Below are 26,591 nucleotides of genomic sequence, written 5' to 3'. Positions count from 1 at the left end.
GCTCATTGAGTATCCCAATCACAATAGGATTATCCCAATATTGCAAATCATAGAGATTCAGCCTCCCAAGACACAGATTTTTGCAGCTCCTCATGTTCGCTCTAGGAAATTCACAGAAAATTCATGCCTGGTTTTCTTCTTATCAGAACTTGAGTTTGTAATAAGACATGAGTCTTATCCAGTGATGAGCTGCCCAAATTCTAACAGGTTCCCTCCTCACCCCATGAGGGGGTCGTTGCCCACCCCTGCCCCCCGGGACTCCTGCCCCATCCAACCCCCCAGCGTTCCTTGATGCCTGCCCCCCCAGGCCCCTGCTCCATCCACGCCCCTGACTGCCCCCAGAACCAGGCAGGAGGGTCTCGTAGGCCATCATAGTGGGTGCCCACCCCACCCCTAAGAGCCAGAGGTACCTGCCGGGGGACGAGGTGGGGAGTCCCGGAGGTGCTTACCTGGGGCAGCTCCCAGGAAGCATCCAGCAGGTCCCTCTGGCTCCTAGAGGCGGGGGAGTGCAGTGGGGGAGCAGCCACTCCCCCCCAGCTAATCACATCAAAAGTGGCGCCTTAGGCGCTGACTCCCTGGGTGCTCCGGGGCTGGAAATTTGGGGGAAATTGCAGAGCACCCACCGGCAGCTCCCCGTCCCACGCCTGGCCCCAGCTCACCTCCGCTCCGTCTCCGCCTCCTCCCCTGAAAGCACCGACCCGCTCTGCTTCTCCGTGCCCCCCCCCCCCCCCCCCCCGGCTTCCCACGAATCAGCTGTTCAGCAGGAAGCCAGGGCAGGCTGAGAAGCAGGCAGCGGCTTCCTGCTCAGGCCCAGGGAGGCAGAGGTGAGCTGGGGCAGGGAGCGGTTCCCCTGCGCGCCCTGCCCCCGGCTTACCTGCTGCTGCGCGGGTGGCCCTCCTCCTGCCCCCCCGCCCCAGCTCACCTGCGCATCCCTGGGCCTGAGCGGGAAGCCGCGGCCTCCTTCTCAGCCTGCCTCAGCTTCCCGCGCGAACAGCTGATTCGCGGGAAGCTGGGGGGTGGGGGGGCGGAGAAGCAGAGCGGGGCAGCGCATTCAGGGGAGGAGGCAGAGCGGAGGTGAGGTGGGGGGTGGGGCAGGGAGCTGCCGGTGGGTGCTCTGCACCCACCAAATTTTCCCCTTGGTGCTCCAGGGCTGGAGCACCCGTGGAGGTGGCGCCTAAGGTCTAGCGAACCGGCTCCAGCTCACCACTGGTCTTATGCAAGGAGGCAATCGCAGGATGACTAAAGCTTAGAAAACGTTACCTTTTGTATATTTTGAATTGTAGTATGTGATCTAATTGAATCCCTTGAACCAATAAGGAAAGTGCAGCCCTGCGTACTAGTGGGGTTTTCCCCCTTATGGTACATGCTCATCCTGGAGAACTGAGGAAATACACAGACGCTGTCTCGCTCACTGATCTTCTGATTGTGGATATGACTAGACCATGCATTGAAAAAGAGATTGTTCAGTCTTACTGACCCTATAAAACATGGGCAGGGAAGATATGATGGGCTGATAGGCACAAAAAAGCCTGAAAAAGGCTACTCTAGGTTGCAGGCTTCCAGTGAGAAGCACAATTGTGCACTTCAGCTTCTAGCACAACTGTCTGCTTCAGAATCCATAAAAGAGGTTTCCGGGGTTCCTTCTGCCATGTCCAACAGAGTGCAGGAGATACTCTCTCATTGGAGAGCAGGTCTGAAGTGATGTCAGCCAAATAAAACATCTTGGAAATAAGTTAGAAACCTCTAAACAGGGACTCTAGAACCCAGAGTCCAAAGGGAGAAGGGTTGAGTCATTGCACAGGCACTGTGTAGAGAAATGTCAGTGGTGGAAGGGGTGGGCAGCATTATATCAAAAACTTGGGTGATCTGGGTGTCCCTGAAAATGCTTGTAGGTTGAGGTGAATGAACAGGATTCCAGTGCAGAAACCTTGAAGGACCAGCTTCTGAACCCCTTAGGCCCAGTGAGGAGCATCTTACCTTGCAAGTAGCTCTGACCAACTTCAGTGGGAATGTGTCTCCTTGTTTGTAAAGGTATTGGATTCCAGCCCCAGGTGGGCGCGAGTGGATCACTGAGGTCAGGCACAGTGCTATTAAGAGAGGCTGGAAGCACTGAGTATTCTTACTCCTCCTGTTTTTTGTGAGTATCTCAGCTGAGGAAATTTCTTGACAGGAAGGGCTGGTGTTTTCATCTTTTTACAGCATTGGTAAGAAGGCATGACTGAATCACATGGGCAGGTATGAAGATGCTCTAAAACTGGCCAAGTTAAAAGCCCAAACATCTCCACAGAGATGGGAAGAACACTTTTGTGCAAACAAAATAGCTTATCTGGTGACTCAGATCTCTCCTCCAAGGTAAAATTACAGCTGCATCATGATTGCTCCTCTCACAGCCAGAATGTTATTGTTGCACAAGACCTTTGTTTCTTGGCTTGGTTATTAGGAGAACCTTTAGGTTTTGTAAGCACTCTGTTTACACTAACTCTTCTGATGTCTGTAACACAGTTCAGTTTTGCATGTGCACTGATTTTGCACAGCAGCTGTGCCAACTTAAATCTTGACATACCGGGGTTAGAGATGTGTACACCCTAAGCATTTGTCATGGCAGCATTTCCTGTATGAGCAAGCATGCTTGTTCTCCTGCTTTTGCTCTACATTGAGGTTTGGCCTGAATGTGAATAGGCAATGAAAACATCGGGGACTGGTGGAGGAGCAGCTACAAAGTCAGTCATGGCAGAGTACACAGGCACACCTGTCATGCTGCAAACTCCTAAGGTTCAAAAACCCCAAGTCTGGCCCTTAAAAATCATATTACCAAAAAAAAAAAAAATTGTGGGTCCTTTTTCGTTGCCTTCTGGTTTCTCAGCCATTTGGCTGCCCTAAGGTCACCTTTTCAAGTTCTTCTCTACAACCGTGAGGACGAGAAACTTTTTAAAATGAAAGCTGAGATTCTCATGTAATTGCCCCAGGAGCAGGAAGGTTAAGTAAAACCGCAAATGTCCTAGAATTCACAAGGAAATCACAGGAGTTGGGTCCTTTTATGAAATGTTCATGTCCATAATCAGTAGAAACTCTTAACAACGCACTCTTCTCTGTAAATGTGGGAAATGGCTGCTGTGAGAACTGAGGTAATGAACCTTTAGAAGGAAAGGTTTGGTACTAGAAGCAAAAACTTGTCAAATGGAGAAGGTATTCCTAAATTATAAGCATTTCAGTGCTGGGACTTATAGGTAGACACAGTATCTAATGCCTGGCCTTTATTTAGAGCTGCATTGGTTTATCTCTAAATTTGGTTTAAAAACAGATTTAGTTAAACCGGTGTCAAAACCTGAGTGCATGGTCTTAAATTGATTTAAATTTGGTTTATATCGATTTTCATTGAAGTCAATCCCTTACTCAGTTAAGCTAAATCTGTTTTAAAATGGCTCCAATCTACTTATGTATGTCTATCCGGGGATTTATGCTGAACTAACTAAATCATATTAAAGTCACGTCTTAACTGATGCAAGTTTGAATATAGACCAGGCACCAGTCAAGATAAGGACTTCTGGGTACTGCAGTAATATACAAGGCGGAGTCTTCTGGCAAAATGGGACAGGGCCATAATTTCTGTGTTCCCATTTAAATTAGCTAAATAAACCTCAAGCAGTGTAAAGCCTTGATTAGTCTTCAGGGCAGGTAATTAAAACAGTTATATAAATTTCACTTTTTGTCTAATTTAAATTTCTTTCTGGAGAATTAATATTCTCCTGTAGCTTAGTGGCCCTCTTTAATGATGATGTTAAATAGAACACAGGATCTTTAAAGTAGTGGTTTGTGATGAATATTGTGATACTGCATTCACGTTCACTGGTCTGTGTGACTTTTTTTTCCTTTTGCCAGTTAAGTTGCCTATTTGTTTTCAATGGAAACAGAAGTCTTTTAGTTTTATGTATTAGATTAAAATGTGGTGTTTTTACCGCCACTTTATTAACAGAATTAGCTTGGGTACAATAGGGTATTTACCAGAACTCTTTCTATGGAACTGTGAAAAACCAGATCTTGAGTAAAATGCAGTGTCTCTTACACAGCTTTAATGCATATGTTTGATAAAGCACTGGGAAGAATTTTTGTATTGCTGTGGAAATGAAAATTCGCCAGCAGTGTAGCTTTTGTTGTAAAATGACCATTTTATTAACATTTAAGGTAAAAAATCACATTTAAGAAAAAAAATCTTTACTAATAAATTTTAATGTAAAAGTTGAAGATTATTTTTTTAAATTAACTTATTTCTAATTTATACTGTTAATTTATACTGACTGCTATTGGCATTTTGCTTTGTTTGGGCAAATCCTACAGGGAATGTAGAATTAGATCTTTAGAAATGTATTAACGTTAGGGTTATTTTAAAAACCTGTAGCTTTCAAAACTAGAATGTGGGCTGATGCTACTTGACTGTCACTTTAAAATAAAAATTGGCTGATTTAATGCCATAATATTCTGGCGTCTAAATGGTGGTCTCAGATGTGAGTTTAATGAATTACATGTTTCTGCTTATTAATTAAAGGTAAAGGACACACTCCATGGGCAGTAGCCTGTATTTTAAGTGTGTATAATTGCAAATCTCAAAACCTGACCCCAAATTAGCCAATTGGGACTAGCCTGGGAAGCTGTCGTTTGTTGCTATGGTGATAGGACTAGTTGGTGTTGCATTGGTGTACCTTAAATGTTTGGTACTGAATGATTTGAAAATTTGTTTCTGATACCAAATTAATTAGAGCCTTGCCGGGGAAAACTCCATTACTTACACTGATGCCTTACAACTGCACAGGTTCTCACACTCTGGGGATTAACAATGAAATGGGGAGCAGTGAAATGAAAAGTTTAGCAACCAAGTCTTTGCATTCAATCAATCGAGGCCAGAGTACAAACGGTGACTGGCTCTCGGCAAGGAAGAAAAAGGAGAGCTTAAAGTAAAGCCAGGCATTTAAGTAACTGTTTTAATTGTCTTGGAGGGAAAAGGTTAATTAGCCAACAACTGTAAGCACAACTCCTGCCCAACTTGCTATGAGAGTCTGTTGAATTGTTGCTATTTACAAAGCTTTCCATCATCAAAGTAAATACTTTTGAACCTGAATACGTCTCATAAATGAAGCAGCTTGGAGTCACTTGTTAAAGCATGCAGGGGAATGCTGAGATGAGAGCCCTCTTTTGGCAGCCCTGTGAGCTCTCTGCTCTTTTGAAAGGTGGTCTGTACATCTGCAGTGTGGAGGCTGCCTAATTATCCAATAAAGCAATTGCCATACACGGCTCATTATAGGTAAAGTGAATGATACAATGGAAGGGATTAAATGGCCAGATAACATCGGCCTCCTTTAGGCTTCTTTTCTGAGGCTTGCCTGTGGCTGTTCTCACTGAGTCTTGGTTAAACAAGTAATTAAACCCAGCAAAGATACTGGGGCCACATCCCTTGCTGGGGCAAATTGGCACAGTGCACGGGGGCTAGGATGGCTGCTGGCACATCCTGAAAGTACTGGACTTTGGGAATGGCATGACCTCAACCCTGCCGCTGTGACCTCGTACCCATGGTGCTTGCGAGCATCCACCACATGGAGGATGCCATTTTGCAGAGTGCACTGCCCTGCTGTGACCTTACACACATGGTGCCTGTAAGGTCACACCATACACAAGTTGCCATTTTGCAGAGCGCACCACCCTGCCCCCCGGGGCCTGACATGTGTGAGAGCTCACGGTGGCAGGGGTGGAGCAGGGCACTCTGCCAAATGGCATCCTCCCTGTGTCCACCGTGATTCCAGACAAAACCACATCCAGTTTTATATCTGTACCGGACAGGAACAAACCTTAGCAAAATAGGCCTGGCTGGCTCAAAACCAGACGAATGGCCTGCCTGAGCTGTGACAGTTGTACCAGCTTCTGCCCCACTCTTCTCCTCTACTGAGTTGGACCCAGGTGGGGTGTGCCTGCAGTTTGGCAGTCCTTTGTCTATGTAACGGGGTTTGAAATGAGGGGTAGCCCCATCCCACATGGACAAGCTGATGATCTCCCTGCAAGCCCCTCTGCTAACCCTAGTCACATTTCAGAGACGAGCTAGCTTAGTTTGAAACTTAAAGGGGTCTTGTGATTGCTAAGAGGTGGGGACTTTGGTTGGCTAGTGCACCTTTGGCCAGCCCAGCTACCCCTGTGACCCTTTGCTTTGTGTATACATTTGAAATTAACAGCTGTTAGGCGCATCCATCATTATTGTCCTAGATGTTCTTGACAGACCATTTAGTAACATTTTATTGACCTGCTTTGCTGCACTTTGCTTAAAGCCTGGTGTTAGTATCTCACTGGCTTATCAGCAGCTCCCCTTTTCCTGCCTCCTGGATCGGCTCCAACAACATTTACTCTTATGCTATAGACGTTGAGCTGCTTCCCAGGTAATGGTATCTTAGCGTATGTCTTCACTACCCGCCGGATTGGCGGGTAGCGATTGATCCAGCTGGGATCGATTTATCGCCTCTAGTCTAGACGTGATAAATCGACCCCCGAGCGCTCTCCCATCGACTCCTGTACTCCAGCGCCGCGAGAGGCGCGGGCGGAGTCGGCGGGGGAGCGGCAGCAGTCGACTCACCGCAGTGAAGACACCACGGTAAGTCGATCTAAGTACATCGACTTCAGCTACGTTATTCACGGCTTAGTCTTTCTATTATTGTCCGTGGAGCCCGGGCCTTTTCACTTATTCCCTGCACTCTTATTTCTGTGATACTGCTTGGGTCAATGTTTAGTGTAAACACCCCGAGGTCTAGGATTTAAATGCAGGCATGCTTGGGAAATTTCGTGAGCATCCTGCCTCCTAGCTTTCATATTTTCAGGGCACTTGTCAGCATCCAGTTTTGCTATTAATCCCTCCTTGAATGTTAAGTGGTCCTGAAAAGGCTGTCTCTTACCCTCGGAGCTCCACTACAATGCATGTTTGTTCTCACAATAGCCTCTTCAACAGCTGCTTCCCAAAAGGAGGGGAAAAAAAATGGGGGCGGGGGGGAGAAGAGGAGGATTTAAATGGAAAGGCCCCTTGACAGGATTTTCATCGCAGAAGAATTCTTGAGTGGAAAAACTTTCTATGGTTCCTTTTGAAGCTGCTTTTTCAGCGTTTTGGGGGGACCTCCCCAGCACCTGCGTACAGTGCCCTTCCTGGAGAGCAGTTTGCCTGTTTTTAAGCCTCGCATCTTGACCTTCCTCCCAGACTCTTGGAGAGGATCTAGCAGTGGAGCAAAGCTGTGCATGCATGTTTGAAAGTGTAGTGACCTGATCTTGAGAAGTAAATTATGTGTGTTGTGGGAGTATAAGATTCAAAGTGGTTTTTGTGGTTTTCTTTTAAAAAAAAAAGGAAAAAAAAAAAAAGAAATTTTTTTTGTTGGAAAGGTGCAAGGATGAGATTTCTAATATTGGGTTGGTTTTTACCCCAGCACGCCCAAAACTCAAGGTTTGTCCCTGATTATGGATTTTTCATTTTTCTTGAAGTATGTGGCAGTTAACTGCATGGTGCTGATGGCGTGCAAGTAAGAAAAGAAGGTGTGCAATGAATTGCTGGAAACATGCATTGAGCTCGTAGGCAATTCAGCTTCCTGTTTAAATAAGTAATTGTGGCCTCCTGGAAATCGTATATAATCTTCCATCTGGCTGACCAGAAAACCTTTGTCAGCACAGTAAATGTAGTGCTTTTTATGCCCCAAACTCTTGATCCAGGAATGTCTTCTGCACTTTTATATAGCCATGGCATAGGTAGTGCTGAAGGACACAGTAGATATGACAAGAAGAAACTTTTCCATATCTTCATAGACTTTATGGCCAGAAGGCAGCACTAGGATTGTTGTCTGGCCTCCTGTAATAATACAAGCCAAAGAACCTTGCCCAGCAATTCCTGCATCAAGCCCTTACTTCTGTTTTAGGAGCAAGCATACTGTCATCCTTGCTCTGCTGCTTGGTAGCAGATCTTGAGGTCTTGCAGGTCAGATTCCTATTGGAGGAAAAATCAGTGATGTGGAGTCTGAGTATATTCTAAGTGTGACATGTTTTGTTGTTTACCCACACACCAGTCCTGGAACAGAGATGCAGCAAACAGCATGCAGGCAATCTCTTCTGGGAATTTCAGCCCAGTTCCCAGGGAGCAACTCTGCCTTAAGAATTTACCTTAATTAGAGAGATTAAGGCAGAGAACAACTTCCCTTGCTGTTTGCCATCACGCCCCCAAAGAAGTGCATCAGAACAACAAAGCATGCTTTCCAAGACTAAAACTTGTTCACGTGCCAAGAAAAAACCTGAGGCTGTAATAGCGCCAGCTGACGTCTCCTTCTTTCAGTAGCCAGTACAACATAAATTACTGTTCTTGCCTCAGCATTTTAGCAGTGATGTGCTTAGACTATGCCTGGTGTATTAGAAAGAAAACTGCTGATTTTCCAGTACCAGGTATGGTGGTGTGAAATAGATTAATCTGTTAACCTTTGACTATGAGCACTTGATTGTTTACTGGAACAGTGTATAGATTGATACGAGTTCTTTGGATACCTCTGTGTATTTTTAATGGCTAAATTCACAGCCTTGCTATAAACTTATTTGGCCTTAAATGGAGTGAAATGTGTTCTTACAAGACAACAGGCCCAGATGTACGTTTTAATTTTTGATGAAAACTAGAGTAGTGTATAATAAAAATACAAAAGGTAGCAAACACCTTTGATGTGAGAGCTTTTATGGTGCTAGCAGATGGGGCTTCCGAGGATCTAGCTGACAGGCAGGACAGAGTTAGCATACAGATTTGAGCATTTTCCAATTTCATCTACAGGAAATTAGTGAAACTGTGAATTTGGAATTCATTTATATTTAATCAAAAAGTATAGGGTGTAAAATCCGTTTTAGTTCATGAGGGATAGGAGACTATAAATTCAGAAAAAACCCAGGATGTATATATGTTTATAATCTCCCAAATTGTAGGGCTGTGAGATTGAAATATTCTCAGAACAGGGGCCTGGAAGAATAACCTCTACAGATGAGGGGAAAGGTCAGTCTCACTGTTAATTCAGCTGTTTCCTCTGCTGATAGTGACAGTAATGCATTGTGGGGGGAAGGGGGAGATGTTCAGGTTTCAACATCAACCTGAACTCTGCCCCTGCATCTCTGTCCACCTTCCACATACAGGATGGAGACTACCCCATTTGGCATACGCAAATGAAATCTGTCCTGATGAATATTTATAGTTGAGTATATGGAACACCTGCTCTTGGGATGCAGTGGTATAATGATATAAGTCACCCTTCTAGCTTGGAGTAGGTCAGTGGGGGAGGTGGAGAACACCCGCTGTTTGTTGGGGGTATGAAGGACACACACTTAACTCCAGGGGATTTTGCTACTGATGCTGGAAACATCCCTACATTTGTCATGAGCTGCGCAGCTGAGTGGTGCCAGTGCAGTGTGTAGGATCTCAGTGGGAACCGGTGACTTTGTGACTGATCTGAGGGAAGAGGAGCAAGGGGCTGGCAGTACCCGGTTACCTGAAGTACCAGGAGGCTCCCATCCATGCCAGGCAATTCTCTTCTCAGGTACATGTAGTACAGCCATGTCTGTGGCTGTTTGTATTGACTGGCCAGGGTAAAAATGGATATTTGGGCTGTGACATCCCCACAAGAAAGGGTGTGTGTGTGTGTGATGGTGAAATGCTGAAGCTGAGATCAGGGACCCAAGGGGCATGCACATGGGTGAAGAGCTGGTGGGCCTGGTAAGGGTGCTGGTCACTTAGCCTAGAGCAGTGGTTCTCAACATCTTTACCATTGTGAGCCGCATATGCAGCTCTCTGTGTTATGTGAGCTGCATCCACACAATATATATGCTACCTGTATGGCTATGAGGATATCACATGGGGCTGCAGCTCTGTGCTGATTGGGCCGCAAGCGGGCTGCAGCCTGGGGGTTGAGAACCACTGGACTAGAGCAAGAACTTGAGGTAACGTCTCTGTCAAAGCTTAGCTAGAGAGCTGGTTCCAGTCCACCGTGAGAGTGTATAAAACATCTCTAAGCTCTCCAACTGCTAATCGCTGCCATGCTTCACCTTGGTAAGAACAGCCCTGGGCGTGAATCTCCTCTGCAGCGTGTGGAAACCACTGCAGTTTATGTATAAAGCTGTTTTATGAGTGGATCAAGAAAAGAGCAATTTTCAAACATTGAAATTGGCTGCTTCTGTCAAAGTCTCAGCTCAAAAACCACTCCTCCAGTTTCACACGCATTTAAAACCAACACAAAAATTCTCCTCCTGTGCAATCCAGGCCCAAAGATATTTTTATGCAAGAAAGTTTTTTAGGAATCTGCCTGGGGCTGGTGACAGGCATCTATATTTATATCTAATGGAAACGATCTTGCTTCCTTGACTAAGGGCTCACAATTGCAACTCCCTAATACTGATGCAAGCTGCTGCTGTTGGCTGGTGCTGGGTTTTAAGTACTCCAAGGTCCTGATCCTAAGGAGAAATTACCTATTAGCTGTCACCTGGGCATGAGCAGTTTTGCTCTAATGCTTTTTCCAACCAAAGTTTCCACTCCAAGAGTGATTTGTATGGCTCTGCTGGGCCCCAGTCAGGGCCCCATTGTGTTAGGCACCATCTTGTCTCTGAACCACAGAGCTTACAATTGAAGTCTGACTAGAAGATAGGTAGGTATGGCAGACAGACCGGGAGAGCCCAAGGTAACTTTGAGACTAAAATGGTGAAAGGAAACAACATGTTGTCGATTTGCCTGACTCTTCTCTGTGGATCTCTTAAATCTTAGTGTATGGCTCTATTAGAAAATCCAGAGGGAGCTTCTAGCTTGTGCAGCTATGGGAGGCTGCACTGGGGTTAGTGCTGGAGAAAAAAATCTGGAATATTTTTTTTTTTTTCCTCTTACAGAAAATTGCCAACATAAAGCTTGCTGGAGTGATTATTTTTATTTGTTTTGCAGTAGCACTGCCAAAGTGCTAGGTACTGTACACATATAGGAAGACTGATGCCTTCTTAAAGAGTGTCCCCATTAAGACCTTAAGGGAAGATGAAACCAAAGGTTTGGGGGCAGAGTGGAGTCTGTATTCCCTTATGGGTTGCTCATCACACCCTAACTTCAATGAACAGCTACAGTTACCACATGACTACTAGATTATCAGCCTTGAATACATGCCACATTAGCGAGTGATGAGTGCATAGAAATTCAAAGAGTTTCGAATATTGCAAAAATGTGTTTGTGCTGTGTTTGTAGGATAGGGCTGCGTGAGAGAATACGTTTCTGGGTGCCATACACTTCTAGTGATCCATGGTCTAGTTAGTAGCATTCATGACAATCTCACAAGTTTTCCGTGCAGGCAGAATGCCTCCCAACCTGAATAAGCAGATGAGGTCACTGATTCAGTGACCTGAGAGAAATATCTCGGAGTTTACATCAGCTTTGATAGTTAAAACCTCATAGGCTTCGATGAAACTGTGTGCGCGGAGGAAGAGTTTAAATATGGTAGAAGATATTTAACTCCTTAAGTGTTGGGCAGAGGAGCACATTGTGTGTTACAGCATTTATGGAAAACAAGCTGCCCTTCACACACGGTTAAACTAAATGAGCAGTGGTCTCTCTCTCTCCATTGTATTCAGGAGCAGGAAACTAGAAGGATCCATGCTGGCTGGACACTTGATGACAAGACCAGTATCTGTCCTCTCAAATTTGGACCAACACCAAAGCATGTTACTGTCAGTGAAAGGAATTTAGATAGTATTTTTGTTACAAACACCATTGGTAACAAAAGTAAAAAGCACTATCTCAGTATTTCCCCATCCTTCGTCTTCTCCCCCTGCCCCACCTCCCATCTAATCTACATGGAAGCCAAGACTTTAAAAAACAGGAGCCTGAAGTTCAGCTCCTGAAATCCATCTTGAGGCATCTAAATAGTCAGCCATGTTTTCGAAAGTGCGGCGTGTGACAGTTGCCATCTTGGCCAGCCCCAGGGATTGATGTGGGGACCCTCAGAGCTAAAAGCACGAATTGCTTGAGCTCAAGAGCCAGGTTCTGTAGCTGGCCTGTAACAGCCTCTCATCCTCTGGCTCAGGCATATTGTGTGTGTACGTATACACAACATGCGCTTACTTGGGGGCTACCATAAAGGTTGTCTCCTTTTTAATGGCTGGTAACTGGACCCCCGAGACCCTGCCCCTGTCCCATCTCTTCTCTCCGCCCCCCCCACCCCTCCCCACTCCCAAAAGGCCCTGTCTCCTTCACTGCCTCTTACCCTCTAAGGTCCCACCCCTGCACACCATGCACCGCCATGAGCCCCAGGAGCAGCTTGGCCCTGGAAGTGGTGGCAGCTGCTACGCTGCCTCCTTCCTTCCACTTTAGGGTTGCCACAGATAAAAAAACAAAACAGACACCAGGGCTTGTCAAATGGCTCCCGGGCACACAAGCTGAAACCCGGACTGTCTGGGTGAAAATCCTAGGCTACCATGAGCACTCATAGCTTCTACTGAACTTAGCGGGAGTTGCTGGGAGCTCATTGCCTCTGAAAAATCAGGCTACTTATGTAGCCACCTAAAAATGGATTGAAGAATGTAACATTAGGCTCCTATCTTGGCGACTGTTTGATTTGGGTCCATAAGTCCTTGTTTCTGTTAAAGCCTAACCTGTATCTTCTGACTGTTTGGTGAGTGGCTGGAAAGATAGCTCTGTAACTTCGAACTAATGCTGTGTTTCATTTTTCACGGTTGTATTAAAAGAACTTTGCATAAAAGGAGGCCAAATAACGTGAAAGGGAGGGAAGGTGGTTTGATTAAAAAACACTCCCTGCTGCTTCGTATTTCCAGGCGGCCACAGGAGAGGAATCTGGGGGTGTAGCACTGTGCTGTAGAACAGTATGCAAGGTTATGGGAGACCAGACAGAGCAAATTAGATTCTGTTGAATGAGGCAAAAAGTAGAGGAGGGACAAAGGAGTTCTGCTTCTAATAGGGAGCCTGGAATACAGGTGCCTCTGTAGCTCATATCTTCCTCCTTCTCTTCCCCTGCCATTAATCTTTTTGGTCGTCTTTTGCCTGTGACATATTCACAATATTCTGTGAAGTAATCACCTGTTAATACCAAAATCCCTGCAAGCTGAATGTATCCGCTCCTTTGTCACTAGCTTTGATGAAACCTAAAATGTATGCCCCTGCTTCAGTTATCCTAGAGACTGCCTTTCTTATTTGCACTAGTGAAATTCTATATTGAAATTTATAGGCTTCTTCTTTGTTGCCACTACTTAAATTTTTGTTCAGTACACGATCTGTATTAGGTACTTATCTGGCTCCCATCACCAGAGTGTCTGAGCAATCCACAAACTTTAATATATTTATCCTCACATCACCCCTATAAAGTAGGGATGCTCTAGCTCCATTTTACTGATGAGGAACTGAGGTCCCGAGAAGTTAAGTGACTTGCCCAAGGTCACAGCAAGTTTGCTGCAGAGCAGAAAATTGAATCTGAACTTCCCAAGTCCTAGCCTAGTGCCCTAACCACTGGACCATCCTTTGTCAAAGGAATCTGGATTAAGTGTTGTACCACCACTTCCCACTGGGAGTGACCTCAGGTGGAGGTCAGAGCAGGGCAGGTATCTGTAAGGATATTTAATGGTCTCTTTCAAACAAACACAATTCTTTAGGAATTCACTGGAGCTGTCTGTAGTTGCAACCTTTTTCATGTTTAAGGCAGAGAGACCTCATTTTGTAGGAGACTTAATATACCTGTGAAACTAAAGAGAAAAGTCATTTGAAAGCCAGTCTATTGTTTGTAGGACAGGATAGCACCTAGGAGAGCTGGTTAGGGACCCGGACCCCACTGTGCTAACTGCTGTACAGACACAGAACGAAAAATGGTCCTTGCCAAAGGCTGTGTAGACATACCCTTAGTAACTTTCCTTTTTGTCCAATATCACGGACAAATCCGGTACGGTATGTGTGCAGCTGGCAACATCCTGCCAGGTCATTTAAGATTTCATGGAAATTGTATGGAAATTGCTCTTGCAAATTTTTTTACTAAAAGGGTTTTGACCCCAAAACATGTGATGCTTCTCACTGATCACCATTTTCTGTCCTGAAAAATTGGCTATCTCATCCCCTTCTCCAAATCCAGTCATCAGTACCTTTCCTGACTGCCAGTCTGTTGTCCTTTCTAGCCTCTCTGCGGTTCCTGTCTCACTCCCCTCCACTTACGCTGATTGTAGGATGGCCATCTGCAGATGACTCAGTATTTTGATGCCTTCACTCCCCTCCACCTTGTTGTCCCCAGTCCTTGCTCTGTCTGCAATCATAGCAACTGAAGCTGCTCCCAGAACATCTCTGGGCAAAGTCCTGTTCTCATGATGTCCTATTACGCCTTAATCCTCTCTTCTCTCAGCTCCCTCTTGCTCACTGTAGTGGCTGCACTTCTTCTCCCTCAATGATGCGATTTCCCCTGGGTTCCATCATTGGCCCACCACTCCTCTCCCCCCTCTCTAATCTCTCTGGGTGGTGACGTTCACTACCTTTGGTCTGGGCACAGGACTGGGAACCTGGAACTTCTCAGGTCTAATCCCAGCCTTGATGTTTGCCTTGAGGCCTTGGACAAGCCACGTAGGGCAGAATTTTCAGAAGCATCCTCTCATTTTTGGTGTCTCAGGCATTGAATAGTCATCTTGACTCACAGGGCCTGATCTTCAGAGGCAATGAGCTCCAGTTTGGCAGGAGTTGTGAATGCTCAGCACTTCTGAAAATCAGGCCTCCAGTATCCCAGATTGAGCCCCCCAAAATTAGTGGGCATGCTTGGAAATTGTTTTCCTTCACATCTCTGCCTCTGTTTCTCCATCTATGCAATGTGTCTAAGAATTATTCCTCTACCTCACCAGAGTGTGCTGAGAGTTAAAGTTAGTAAAGCCCTCTTGGAAACAAAAAGTGCTTTGTGAATGCTGAGTGGTGGTGGTGTCATATGAGTATCCTGTAATGAGAATGAGAAAGTGTCTATTGCTGGTGTGTAGTGACTGAGAACTCCCTTGCATAGCTGCTTGAATGACTGGTTATCTAAGCTTGGAGAAAACAAATTCTCTTAGTCTTCCCCACTTGCCAAAAGTACATCTCTGTAATTAATTATATATTCTATCATTACGGTTCCTCCTCTGACTCCCCCGAGGGAATAAAACCAGACACGAATGCAGGAAGAAGGGAGACAGCCAAAAAAACCCCTTTTGCTTCAGAATATACTTGCATATTAGTGCCTTGTGGAAAACCAGGTTTACTTGCAAGTCATAACCCCATTGCTGCCCGACACGTGAGCAGTCTTGGCAAAAGCCAGTATTGTGTCCACCTGACAGATAGAATGATTCTTTTGCAATAGAGAGAATTCTGTATGTTCTCCATGCTCTGGTGTAACAGCAAAAGGAAACGATCATGGTATTTCAGTGGCATAGCTATTGCTTGCCCTGTTCATGTGGGTTCAAGGAAGCCTGAGACCTCCGAGAAACAATTATAATTTAAGGCTCAGATCCTGCAAACAGTTGAGCAAATGAATAGCTTCACTCATGTGAGTAACCTTTCAGTGAGATTACTTGTGTGTAAGTTTGTTCAGGATCAAGGCCTAACTCCTGCCTTAGTTCTCCAGGGCTGCATAATATTCTGGTACTTTTCTGGGTTTTTCTCCTTGCCTTTTTGGCTGCATTTTCTGCAGGAAATGCTAGATACAAATAATTCTTACATGACCTAGAGGGTGGTGGTTATATTGGGGAAGAGTCTAGGAGCCCTCATCATGGCCCAGGATCCCATTGTTCTAGGCCAGGGGTGTGCAAACTTTTTGGCCCAAGGGCCACATGTGGGTATGGAAATTGTATGGCGGACCATGAATGCTCACGAAATTGGGGGTTGGGGTGCGTGAGGGCTCCAGCTGGGGGTGTGGACTCTGGGGAGGGGCTGGGGTGCAGGAGGGTGATCTGGGCTGGGACCGAGGAGTTCGGAGGGTGGGAGGGGGATCAAGATTGGGGCACGGGAAGGGGGCAGGTTCTGGGCGGCGCTTACCTCAAGCAGCTCCCAGAAACAGCGGCATGTCCCCCCTCCAGCTCTTATGCGGAGGTGCAGCCAGGCAGCTCTGCGCTCTGCCCTGTGTGCAGGCGCCGCCCCTGCAGCTCCCGTTGGCTGTGGTTCCCAGCCAATGGGAGCTGCAGGGGCGGCGCTTGGGGTGGGGGCAGCATGCAGAGCCCCCTGGCTGCCCCTACACACAGGAGCTGGAGTGGGGATATCATAGAATCATAGAATATCAGGGTTGGGAGGGACCTTAGGAGGTCATCTAGTCCAACCTCATGCTCAGAGCAGGACCAGTCCCCAACTAAATCATCCCAGCCAGGGCTTTGTCAAGCCTGACCTTAAAAACTTCTAAGGAAGGAGATTCCACCACCTCCCTAGGTAACGCATTCCAGTGTTTCACCACCCTCCTAGTGAAAAAGTTTTTCCTAATATCCAACCTAAATCTCCCCCACTGCAACTTGAGACCATTACTCGTCGTTCTGTCATCTGCTACCACTGAGAACAGTCTAGATCTATCCTCTTTGGAACTCCCTTTCAGGTAGTTGAAAGCAGCTATCAAATCCCCCCTCATTCTTCTCTTCCGCAGACTAAACAATCCAGTTCCCTCAGCCTCTCCTCATAAATCATGTGTTCCAGTCCCCTAATCATTTTTGTTGCCCTCCGCTGGATGTTTTCCAATTTTCCACATCCTTCTTGTAGTGTGGGGCCCAAAACTGGACACAGTACTCCAGATGAGGCCTCACCAATGTCGAATAGAGAGGAACGATCTGCTGGCAATGCCCCTACTTACGCATCCCAAAATGCCACTGGCCTTCTTGGCAACAATGGGACGCTGTTGACTCATATCCAGCTTCTCGTCCACTGTAACCTCTAGGTCCTTTTCTGCAGAACTGCTGCCTAGCCATTCGGTCCCTAGTCTGTAGCGGTGCATGGGATTCTTCCGTCCTAAGTGCAGGACTCTGCACTTGTCCTTGTTGAACCTGATCAGATTTCTTTTGGCCCAATCCTCTACTTTTGTCTAGGACCCTCTGTATCCTATCCCTACCCTCCAGCGTATCTACCTCTCCTCCCAGTTTAGTGTCATCTGCAAACTTGCTGAGGGTGCAATCCACGCCATCCTCCAGATCATTTATGAAGATATTGAACAAAACCGGCCCAAGGACCGACCCTTGGGGCACTCCACTTGATACCGGCTGCCAGCTAGACATGAAGCCATTGATCACTACCTGTTGATCCCTACAATCTAGCCAGCTTTCTATCCACCTTGTAGTCCATTCATCCAGCCCATACTTTTTTAACTTGCTGGCAAGAATACTGTGGGAGACGCTGTCAAAAGCTTTGGTAAAGTCAAGGAACAACACGTCCACCGCTTTCCCCTCATCCACAGAGCCAGTTATCTCGTCATAGAAGGCAATTAGATTAGTCAGGCATGACTTGCCCTTGGTGAATCCATGCTGACTGTTCCTGGTCACTTTCCTCTCCTCTAAGTGCTTCAGAATTGATTCCTTGAGGACCTGCTCCATGATTTTTCCAGGGACTGAGGCGAGGCTGACTGGCCTGTAGTTCCCAGGATCCTCCTTCTTCCCTTTTTTAAAGATGGGCACTACATTAGCCTTTTTCCAGTTGTCCGGGACCTCCCTCAATCGCCATGAGTCTTCAAAGATAATGGCCAATGGCTCTGCAATCACATCCGCCAACTCCTTTAGCACTCTCGGATGCAGCGCATCCGGCCCCATGGACTTGTGCTCGTCCAGCTTTTCTAAATAGTCCCGAACCACTTCTTTCTCCACAGAGGGCTGGTCACCTCCTCCCCATGCTGTGCTGTCCAGTGCAGCAGTCTGGGAGCTGACCTTCTTCGTGAAGACAGAGGCAAAAAAAGCATTGAGTACTTGAGCTTTTTCCACATCCTCTGTCACTAGGTTGCCTCCCTCATTCAGTCAGGGGCCCACGCTTTCCTTGACTTTCTTCTTGTTGCTAACATGCCTGAAGAAACCCTTCTTGTTACTCTTAACATCTCTTGCTAGCTGCAACTCCAGGTGTGATTTTGGCCTTCCTGATTTCACTCCTGCATGCCCGAGCAATATTTTTATACTCTTCCCTGGTCATTTGTCCAATCTTCCACTTCTTCTTGTGAGCTTCTTTTTTGTGTTTAAGATCAGCAAGGATTTCACTGTTAAGGCAACCAGGCTGGTCGCCTGACATATTTACTATTCTTTCTACACATCGGGATGGTTTGTCCCTGTAACCTCAATAAGGATTCTTTAAAATACAGCCAACTCTCCTGGACTCCTTTCCCCCTCATGTTATTCTCCCAGGGGATCCTGCCCATCAGTTCCTTGAGGTTGTCAAAATCTGCTTTTCTGAAGTCCAGGATCCATATTCTGCTGCTCTTCTTTCTTCCCTGTGTCAGGATCCTGAACTCAACCATCTCATGGTCACTGCCTCCCAGGTTCCCATCCACTTTTGCTTCCCCTACTAATTCTTCCCGGTTTGTGAGCAGCAGGTCAAGAAGAGCTCTGCCCCTAGTTGGTTCCTCCAGCACTTGCACCAGGAAATTGTCCCCTACACTTTCCAAAAACTTCCTGGATTGCCTGTGCACCGCTGTATTGCTCTCCCAGCCAATATCAGGGTGATTGAAGTCTCCCCTGAGAACCAGGGCCTGCGATCTAGTAACTTCCATTAGTTGCCAGAAGAAAGCCTCGTCCACCTCATCCCCCTGGTCCGGTGGTCTATAGCAGACTCCCACCACGACATCACCCTTGTTGCTCACACTTCTAAACTTAATCCAGAGACACTCAGGTTTTTCTGCAGTTTTATACCGTAGCTCTGAGCAGTCATACTGCTCTCTTACATACGATGCAACTCCCCTACCTTTTCTGCCCTGCCTGTCCTTCCTGAACAGTTTATATCCATCCATGACAGTACTCCAGTCATGTGAGTTATCCCACCAAGTCTCTGTTATTCCAATCACATCATAATTCCTTGACTGTGCCAGGACTTCCAGTTCTCCCTGCTTGTTTCCCAGGCATCTTGCATTTGTGTAAAGGCACTTGAGATAACTTGCTGTTTGTCCTGCTTTCTTAGTATGAGGCAGGAGCCCTCCCCTTTGACGCTCTCCTGCTTGTGCTTCCTCCCGGTATCCCATGTCCCCACTTACCTCAGGGCTTTGGTCTCCTTCCCCCGGTGAACCTAGTTTAAAGCCCTCTTCACTAGGTTAGCCAGCCTGCTTGCGAAGATGCTCTTCCCTCTCTTCGTTAGGTGGAGCCCGTCTCTGCCTGGCACTCCTCCTTCTTGGAACACCTTCCTATGGTCAAAGAATCCAAAGCTTTCTCTCCGACACCACCTGCGTAGCCATTCGTTGACTTCTACGATTTGACGTTCTTTACCCAGGCCTTTTCCTTCCATGGGGAGGATGGAAGAGAACACCACTTGCACCTCAAACTCCTTTATCCTTCTTCCCAGAGCCACGTAGTCCGCAGTGATCCGCTCAAGGTCATTCTTGGCAGTATCATTGGTGCCCATGTGGAGAAACAGGAAGGGGTAGCGATCGGAGGGCTTGATGAGTCTCGGCAGTCTCTCCGTCACATCGTGAATCCTAGCTCCTGGCAAGCAGCAGACTTCTCAGTTTTCCCGGTCGGGGCGGCAGATAGATGACTCAGTCCCCCTGAGGAGGGAGTCCCCGACCACCACCACCTGCCGCCTCCTCTTGGGAGCGGTGGTCTTGGAACGCCCATCCCTAAGACAGTGCATCTCATGCCTTCCAATCAGTGGAGTCTCCTTCTGTTCCCTTCCCTTAGATGTATCATCTAGTCCACTCTCCGCGTCAGTACCTGTGGAGAGAACGTGAAAACGGTTGCTTACCTGTATCTGCACTGCTGGTATGTGGGCACTCCCCTTTCTTCTTCTGGAGGTCACCATGAGGCCAAATTTCTTTACCGTCCTCCTGTCCCCACTGCACAGCCTGCTCTGAATCTTCAGAACATTGTGCCTGTAGAAGCATATCCTGATGTCTGTCCAGGAAATCTTCAGTTTCTCTTATGCAACGCAGGGTCGATACTTGTTTCTCCAGATCTTGAACCTTCTCTTCCAATATGGAGACCAGCTTGCACTTTGTACAGACAAAGTCGCTTCTGTCCTGTGGAAGAAAGACAAACATGGCACATCCAGTGCAGGTCACAACAGCTGAACGCTCCCCATCCATATTACCTTCCTTCTACGAGCTTCCTCAGGAGTTGTAGTAACTACTCAGAGAAGCCGGTAAGATGTAAGCCTCAGTGGGCTCTCCCCAGGCAAACTCCCTCTGTTAGCCTCTCTGCTGTCGCTGCTTCCAGGAGTCGTGCAGAGTGGGGCAAGATCCTGACCCTGCTCCCCGGCTGGAGTGCCGGAGCAGGGCAAGCCCCAGGCCCTGCTTCCCAGTGAGAGCTCAAGGGCTGGATTAAACCGTCCTGGAGGGCCAGATATGGCCCCCGGGCTGTAGTTTGCCCACCTCTGTTCTAGGTGCTGTACAAACACAGAAGAAAAAGACAGAATCCCTGACTCAAGGAGTTTACAATCTGACCAGGTACTTTTAGATTGTATTAACTTAATCTCAGCCGGGAGGGTGATTAAATCTAACAGGAGCTGAAGAATCCACCCCCTCCCTTGACATCTTCAAATCCAAGACTAGATGCTTTCTGGAAAGTATGGCTAAAAAGACAAGTTATTGGGCCTCAATTCTATGGCCTGTGTTATACAGGAGGTCAGATTTGATGGCGTAATAGTCCCTTCTGACCTTGAAATCCTGTGAACTTAATTAGGGTTGTACCCTCTATATGTATGTCCTGCTCACACTCATGTTTAAAGTGTAACTTTGGGAAATTTGGGGACTTTTGCAGAAAGTTAAGCTGAATGACTTGTTCTCAAAGTGACATTGTCCCTTCCCAGTGTCTAACAAATTCTGCGTAAACGATAAAGTGGAATGATAAGGCCTTGCACCCCAGACTTTGTACTGTAGATGCAATAGGCATGTTTTGAAGTGTTCTAGCTGAAGAACATGTCAGGAAGCAGAGTTTTGACTTTTATCCTTCACATTAATGCATATTCAGCAGCATTTGTACTGTTTGCCTGCTAGCTAAGGTTCTTCTCTCCTTTTCAAGTTTTTTACTGTTTCTTGTTAGTAACTGCAATTTGCTGGGCTTGTATCTATGTCTTGCAAATGATACATAAACATAAAGACTGCAGTTGTATAGTAATTATGAATCCCAATAGCTCTAGAGCTGCAGCCATCTCAAAAATACCTTGTCTGAGCGGCCACGTCTGTCTTTTTTAAATACTAAAATAGAAATAAATCTTTACCTAGTCTCATCCTTGTTCTTTCATTCAGACTTAAATCTATTGATGTTTTTATGTAAGCTAGGATCTTTGAAAACACCAGATGTGTTCTGAGGATAGCGTCTATATAGTTATAGCTTTCAGTTTGAAAATCTGAAATGGAAGAAGAGAACTAAAGTTCCGGTCCTGTGGTGAAGGTGTGGGATTTGCATGGGAGGGGAGCATCATGAAATAGGTTTCTTTTCCTAGCTCTGCCACTGATTCATTGCATCGCTTTAGGCCAGCGGTTCTCAAACTGTGGGTCAGGACCCCGAAGTGGGTCATGACCCCATTTTAATGGAGTCACCAGGGTTGGCATTAGACTTGCTGGGGCCTTAGCTGAAGCCTGAGCCCCACCGCCCGGGGCCAAAGCCCAAGGGCTTCAGCCTTGGGCAGCGGGGCTCGGCTAACAGTCTCCGCTCTTGCAGGCACGCTCTTCCCCACTGCCCAGAGTGGCGGGGCTCAGATAGGCTCAGGCTGTGGTCCGCCCTCCTGGGGTCGTGTAGTAATTTTTGTTGTCAGAAGGGGGTCGCAGTGCAATGAAATTTGGGAACCCCTGCTTTAGGCAAATCACTTCCCCATGCTCTATTTCCCTATCTGTAGAGTAGGGAAAATGGTACTTGGGGCCTTTTAAAAAATCTATGAATTTGCCTTCCCTATTGAGAAGACATGTTTTGTTTTGGGAAACTTTTGGTTGTGGGGAGCAAAACTTTCTTGCCAGGTGTGGGATACCTTTTAAAAAACACTTTGATTCCAGCATACTGCAGATTAATTCAGCTTGTAACTCTCAGGTAGCAAGTGACAATAAGAGATTTCATGGCTGTGCAAGCAAATCAAATGGTCCCATTTGTGTAAACCCTAAGGTGTGTAATGTGAAATGAGATTTCAGGCTGTGATGTTGAGAAGAGACACTTTAATTTAAGCTTGGATGCAGGGGAGGATTGTGCAGACCTAGGGCTTGTACCTCCTTTAAAAAAATTACTTAAATTTGACTTTTAAAAATGGCTTCCCTTAATTAAAAATAACATTTCCAGAGCTAGATCCTCAGCTGGTGTAAAATGGGCCAAGTTCTCTTGACTGCCCTGGTGTGTTACTGGCTCACAGTAGCTGAGGATCTGCCCCTGGAATCGTAAAGGTTGTCCTCTAATGCTGAAAACTTTAGCTGACCGTGTAGACCAGACAGAACTGTTTGCAGTACCAACACACTAAGTCTAAAATATTTTTTAATAATGCTGCAAGAGGTCCACACGAGCTAAAAAAGAGTAGTATAGCATGGGGCTAATTGGCATCAGAGTGACTTTTGACCTGTCTTGGAGTGAGACAATAAAAGAGAAGGAATCAGAGGGCTTGGGTCAGTTCTTCTTGTAGCTCTCAGCACTGGAACAGAACGGTGGTGTATCCCGCCGTCTTTCATCTACAGCAATTGCCCACTGGCAACTTCTCGATTTAGCTACAGTTGGGGGAAAAAAAAAAAAGATTATGGCCATAAGAGAACAAAGATATCTTTTAATTAGCACAGTCGTCAAGGTTGCTGGAACTGTAAATGTCAAACCGGAACAGAAATCTTCGGCATGTAAATGTCACTTTGCAAGTTGTGTATGTTGGGTGCCTTTGATTCTGAGTCTCTTCTCAGTAGATCTCAACGCACTTGGACAAAGTGGATACTCAAGCATTTCCTGTCCCCTCTCTTTCTGTAGGATTTAGTAGCTAGAAGGAAGGGACACAGAAGATTTTGGCCATGGCCCCAAGAAAAAGAAGTGGAAGGGGGATTTCATTTATCTTCTGCTGCTTCCGAAGCAACGACCATCCAGAGATCACCTACCGGCTTCGCAATGACAGCAACTTCGCCCTACAGACCATGGAGCCGGCGTTGCCAATGCCCCCGGTGGAAGAGCTGGATGTCATGTTCAGTGAGCTTGTGGTGAGTGTTGCGTGTTTCTCGTGGCAATGGGGTAGCTATTTTTGGGAGGGGACCACAGAAAAACATTGGGCCCCATCCTGCTCATGATGTCCATGGCAAATCTCCCACTGACTTTAATAGGTGCAAGGTCAGGAGGAGTGATTTCAAAAGAGCTTTTAATTGACAGGAACATCAGGGTTTGCTGCTGTCAGTGATTGGATGGCCGCCTGAGCCTTGAATTCCCATTGGATGCACCGGTGACTTCCAGCCATGCATGGGGAATTCCATTGGTTGATACAGAGCTCCTGTAAAAGAGTATTACTCTCGCCCCACAGAACATGTGGAGTTTTGAGGCTCTTTTCATCTCACTCCTGGAAGAAAACCCACTCTAGTGTCAGTCTTTTTCCCCAGACCGCATTCTGTTCATGGTGGCTATTTCCTTTTCAGTATATTGCTTTGTTTGGGTCTGATGATCTGCCTGAGAAGTACTTATTCCCTGCCCTGTGGGCTCTAGTTCAGGCATAGATGATGCCATGAGCAACTGTAGTGCTTGTGAAGGAGAGAATCTAACCGTGCCTGAGCCAGGAGGCCAGAAGCATGTAGCGTAGGCTGGCATGGCGGGTAACTTTCCATGCACGGCGCTGCCAGTGCAGCCTAGTCGGTCCTCACCTGCACCCCAGTCTTGGACCTCCCAAGGGCAGGCTGCCAACTGAGCTGAATTTTTTGATTGGTCTCATCTGTAGCCCTGTTTAAACCTATCTCCTTGTCGGTTGTGATTCCCAGAGTGGAAGGGCAGGCTGTGGAGCAGAACCACTGGTAACCTGAAAAGGGACTGGAATGGTTGGGTGGGAAGCAGCTCGGTAGATGGAGCTTAGGCATCTTGGAGCGTTAGTGCTCTGGAAGTAGAAATGTAGGTAGCTGGCCCAGCTGAGAGCGGTCTCCCATTGCTCCATGGCTGCTGCTACATGGCATGACTGGCCAAGGGAGGACTGAGAGCACCGGCTGATCAGAAGAACAGATGGATCCATCCCAGTGCTATGGCAATGCAGGTGGCCATGAGGCCTAAGCAGTAAATATGGACATGTCCTCTACTCCATACTAATAGTGTGTTCCTGTTGTTCCAACTGCTGCAATCTCCTCCTTCTCTGCAGCCCATGGGGATGTGGTAATGTCCCAAGTGGCATGTGGCTTCTTAAACTGTAATTTTGGGCAGCAGGAGTGAGGGCAGTGAGCATGAGGCTGAGGGCAGAATGGTGGTATTTTGGTTCTTGTTCTGGTGCGACAGTGCCTATGCTAGGCTGCCTCTTGACAGGGCCCCACGGTATACTCAAAGCATCAATGATTCTTGTGCCCTGTATGCGCTGATTGGAAGGGGAAGGAAATAAAGTGCACGTAAACCCAAGTGTTAGCATTAGAGCTGAGCGAAATTTGGAATTTCTGTCCCACAGGAAATGCCAACCTTTCAGCACTTGGTTTTTGTCCCAAATCAAAATGAAAAATTGAAATGTTTTTTTTTTTTTTTTTTGTGGAACAGAATTTTGCCCCAATTTTGACATTCCTGAAGGCAAAATGTTTTGGTTTTTAGTTTGTTGAACTGACTCAAAACTAAGTATTTCGGGTCAGTTCAACATTAATGGATTTTGCCATTGTGGTTTGTTACCTCATAGGAGTTGTATTTTGGGAGCTTAATGCACCCATTCTTCCATGTGGGTCAGGCTTCCTGGATTGTATCTCCTGTCACGTAGCTTGGTCAGATGGGAAATCCACATTGCACTATGGGAGATGCAGTCCTCCAGGGCATTTGGCCCATAGGAGATACTGGGGCCTGTACAACAACTCGATAAGCAAATATAATTTATTATTTTGTTGAACTGATTAGAAACATTTCAGGTTGGTTCAATAAAACAATGTCCAGGTTGAACCGACCCAAAACAAAATATTTCCATTTGATTTTCCTGATGGAAAATTGAAAAATTTCAGCTAAATCTAAATCTTCCCATGGAGCATCTTGATTTTGTGGAAAATGAGTTTTTTCCCCTGGAAAGCCTTTCAATGGAAAATTCCTGGCCAGCTCTGGTTAGCATAGCCAAACTGAACGTAAGAGCGTGCTATGATCCAGCGTCAGCTTCGCCATGCTAAGCCTACAGATCCATCGAGCGATGGGGGAGCCTCCCTGGAGAATCAGGGTTTGGAGGCTTATCAGAACCAATTAAACACCAGGCCTGGGGTTCATACGGAATCCCTGTCTACACAAGAGGCCCTGAGAGCTCTCCTTCCCACCAGCCCTGAAGGATATGGTGGTTTCTTTTTGCATGGAAAGACTGTCCTGCTACCTCTTCCAATGCCCTATTGGTGTATGGACCACTCTCTCCACGCATGATTTTTAGGGGGGCAGTTACACTCCTCCTGGCTGGCCTCAGGTGATTAGGTGGTGTATAAGTGACTCCTCTCCTCCCTCTGCCCATACACACTGCTAGGGAGCAGCCACTCCTTGCTGTCAGGTTTTTTGTTTTCCCCTAACAGGCTGGGAGAATGAGCTCAAAATTCAGCCACCCCATACCCTAGAACTGTGTAACCAGTCGCAACACAACAGGTCTGCCTGAAATTCAAAGAAACCATGTGGAAACCCTGCAGCCAAGCTCCCACTTTTTGCTTCTCCCTCTCCCAATTACAAATATCTACAAGAAACTCTCAGGGATTTTCCCAGTGTTTGCAAGACTGTTCCGATTTCTCTGACATTTTGCAAACTCAAAAATAGGCAGATTTTCACCAGGGAGAGTTTAAAAATAAATACAAATGTTGCTGCAAACCCTTTTGGCCAGCTCGTCTTGCTACACCCAGCCCCTTCGTCTTACTGCTCGCAGTAACCTGTCGGAGTTGAGTATTTGATTTCAGCATTAGTTAAATGATTTGGAAAATGTCCCACTGTTTCTGTATAAGCCCACTGTGTAACATTTGGAACAGCGACAGGAAAACCAGCTGGGGGTGTTGGGCTGATTTTACGCTTGCTGAAGCCTGACAGGGACTGAAAGGTGTGTCTTTAAAACCCTGGCAGCCCTGATGCTGCCACACAGTTCACACTCGACAACTTGGAACCGCTCTACGAGCGGCTTCTTCCCTCTGTTTGTTTAAAAAGACGTTTTGAATCCACTTAATTACTTTGGCAAACAGGGATGAGGTGATTTGAAATATGCAGAAAGAATCTTGAGGCTTCACGCATTGAAGTTGATGTTAGGGCAGGCCTAGAGTTATAGGGTTTTTTCTAGGTTGTACTTGTTTATGCCATGTATC

The 26,591-nt window shown here is 46.5% G+C and overlaps 1 protein-coding gene across 1 annotated transcript in view; it reads left to right on the top strand.

Annotated features, from left to right (window-relative positions):
- The window catches only part of DAAM1 (dishevelled associated activator of morphogenesis 1), a 184,120-nt gene that overhangs the window by 44,092 nt on the left and 113,437 nt on the right, over nucleotides 1-26,591 (top strand). Inside the window, 1 exon segment of the mRNA XM_043548617.1 lies at nucleotides 23,098-23,321. Coding sequence (XP_043404552.1) covers nucleotides 23,139-23,321 — 183 coding nt within the window. The 5' untranslated portion in view covers nucleotides 23,098-23,138.

This window comes from Chelonia mydas, chromosome 6 (assembly GCF_015237465.2).
Source record: "Chelonia mydas isolate rCheMyd1 chromosome 6, rCheMyd1.pri.v2, whole genome shotgun sequence".
NCBI lineage: Eukaryota > Metazoa > Chordata > Testudines > Cheloniidae > Chelonia > Chelonia mydas.
Note: the sequence above shows the minus strand (reverse complement) of the source record. Positions and strands in the feature narration are given on the sequence as shown.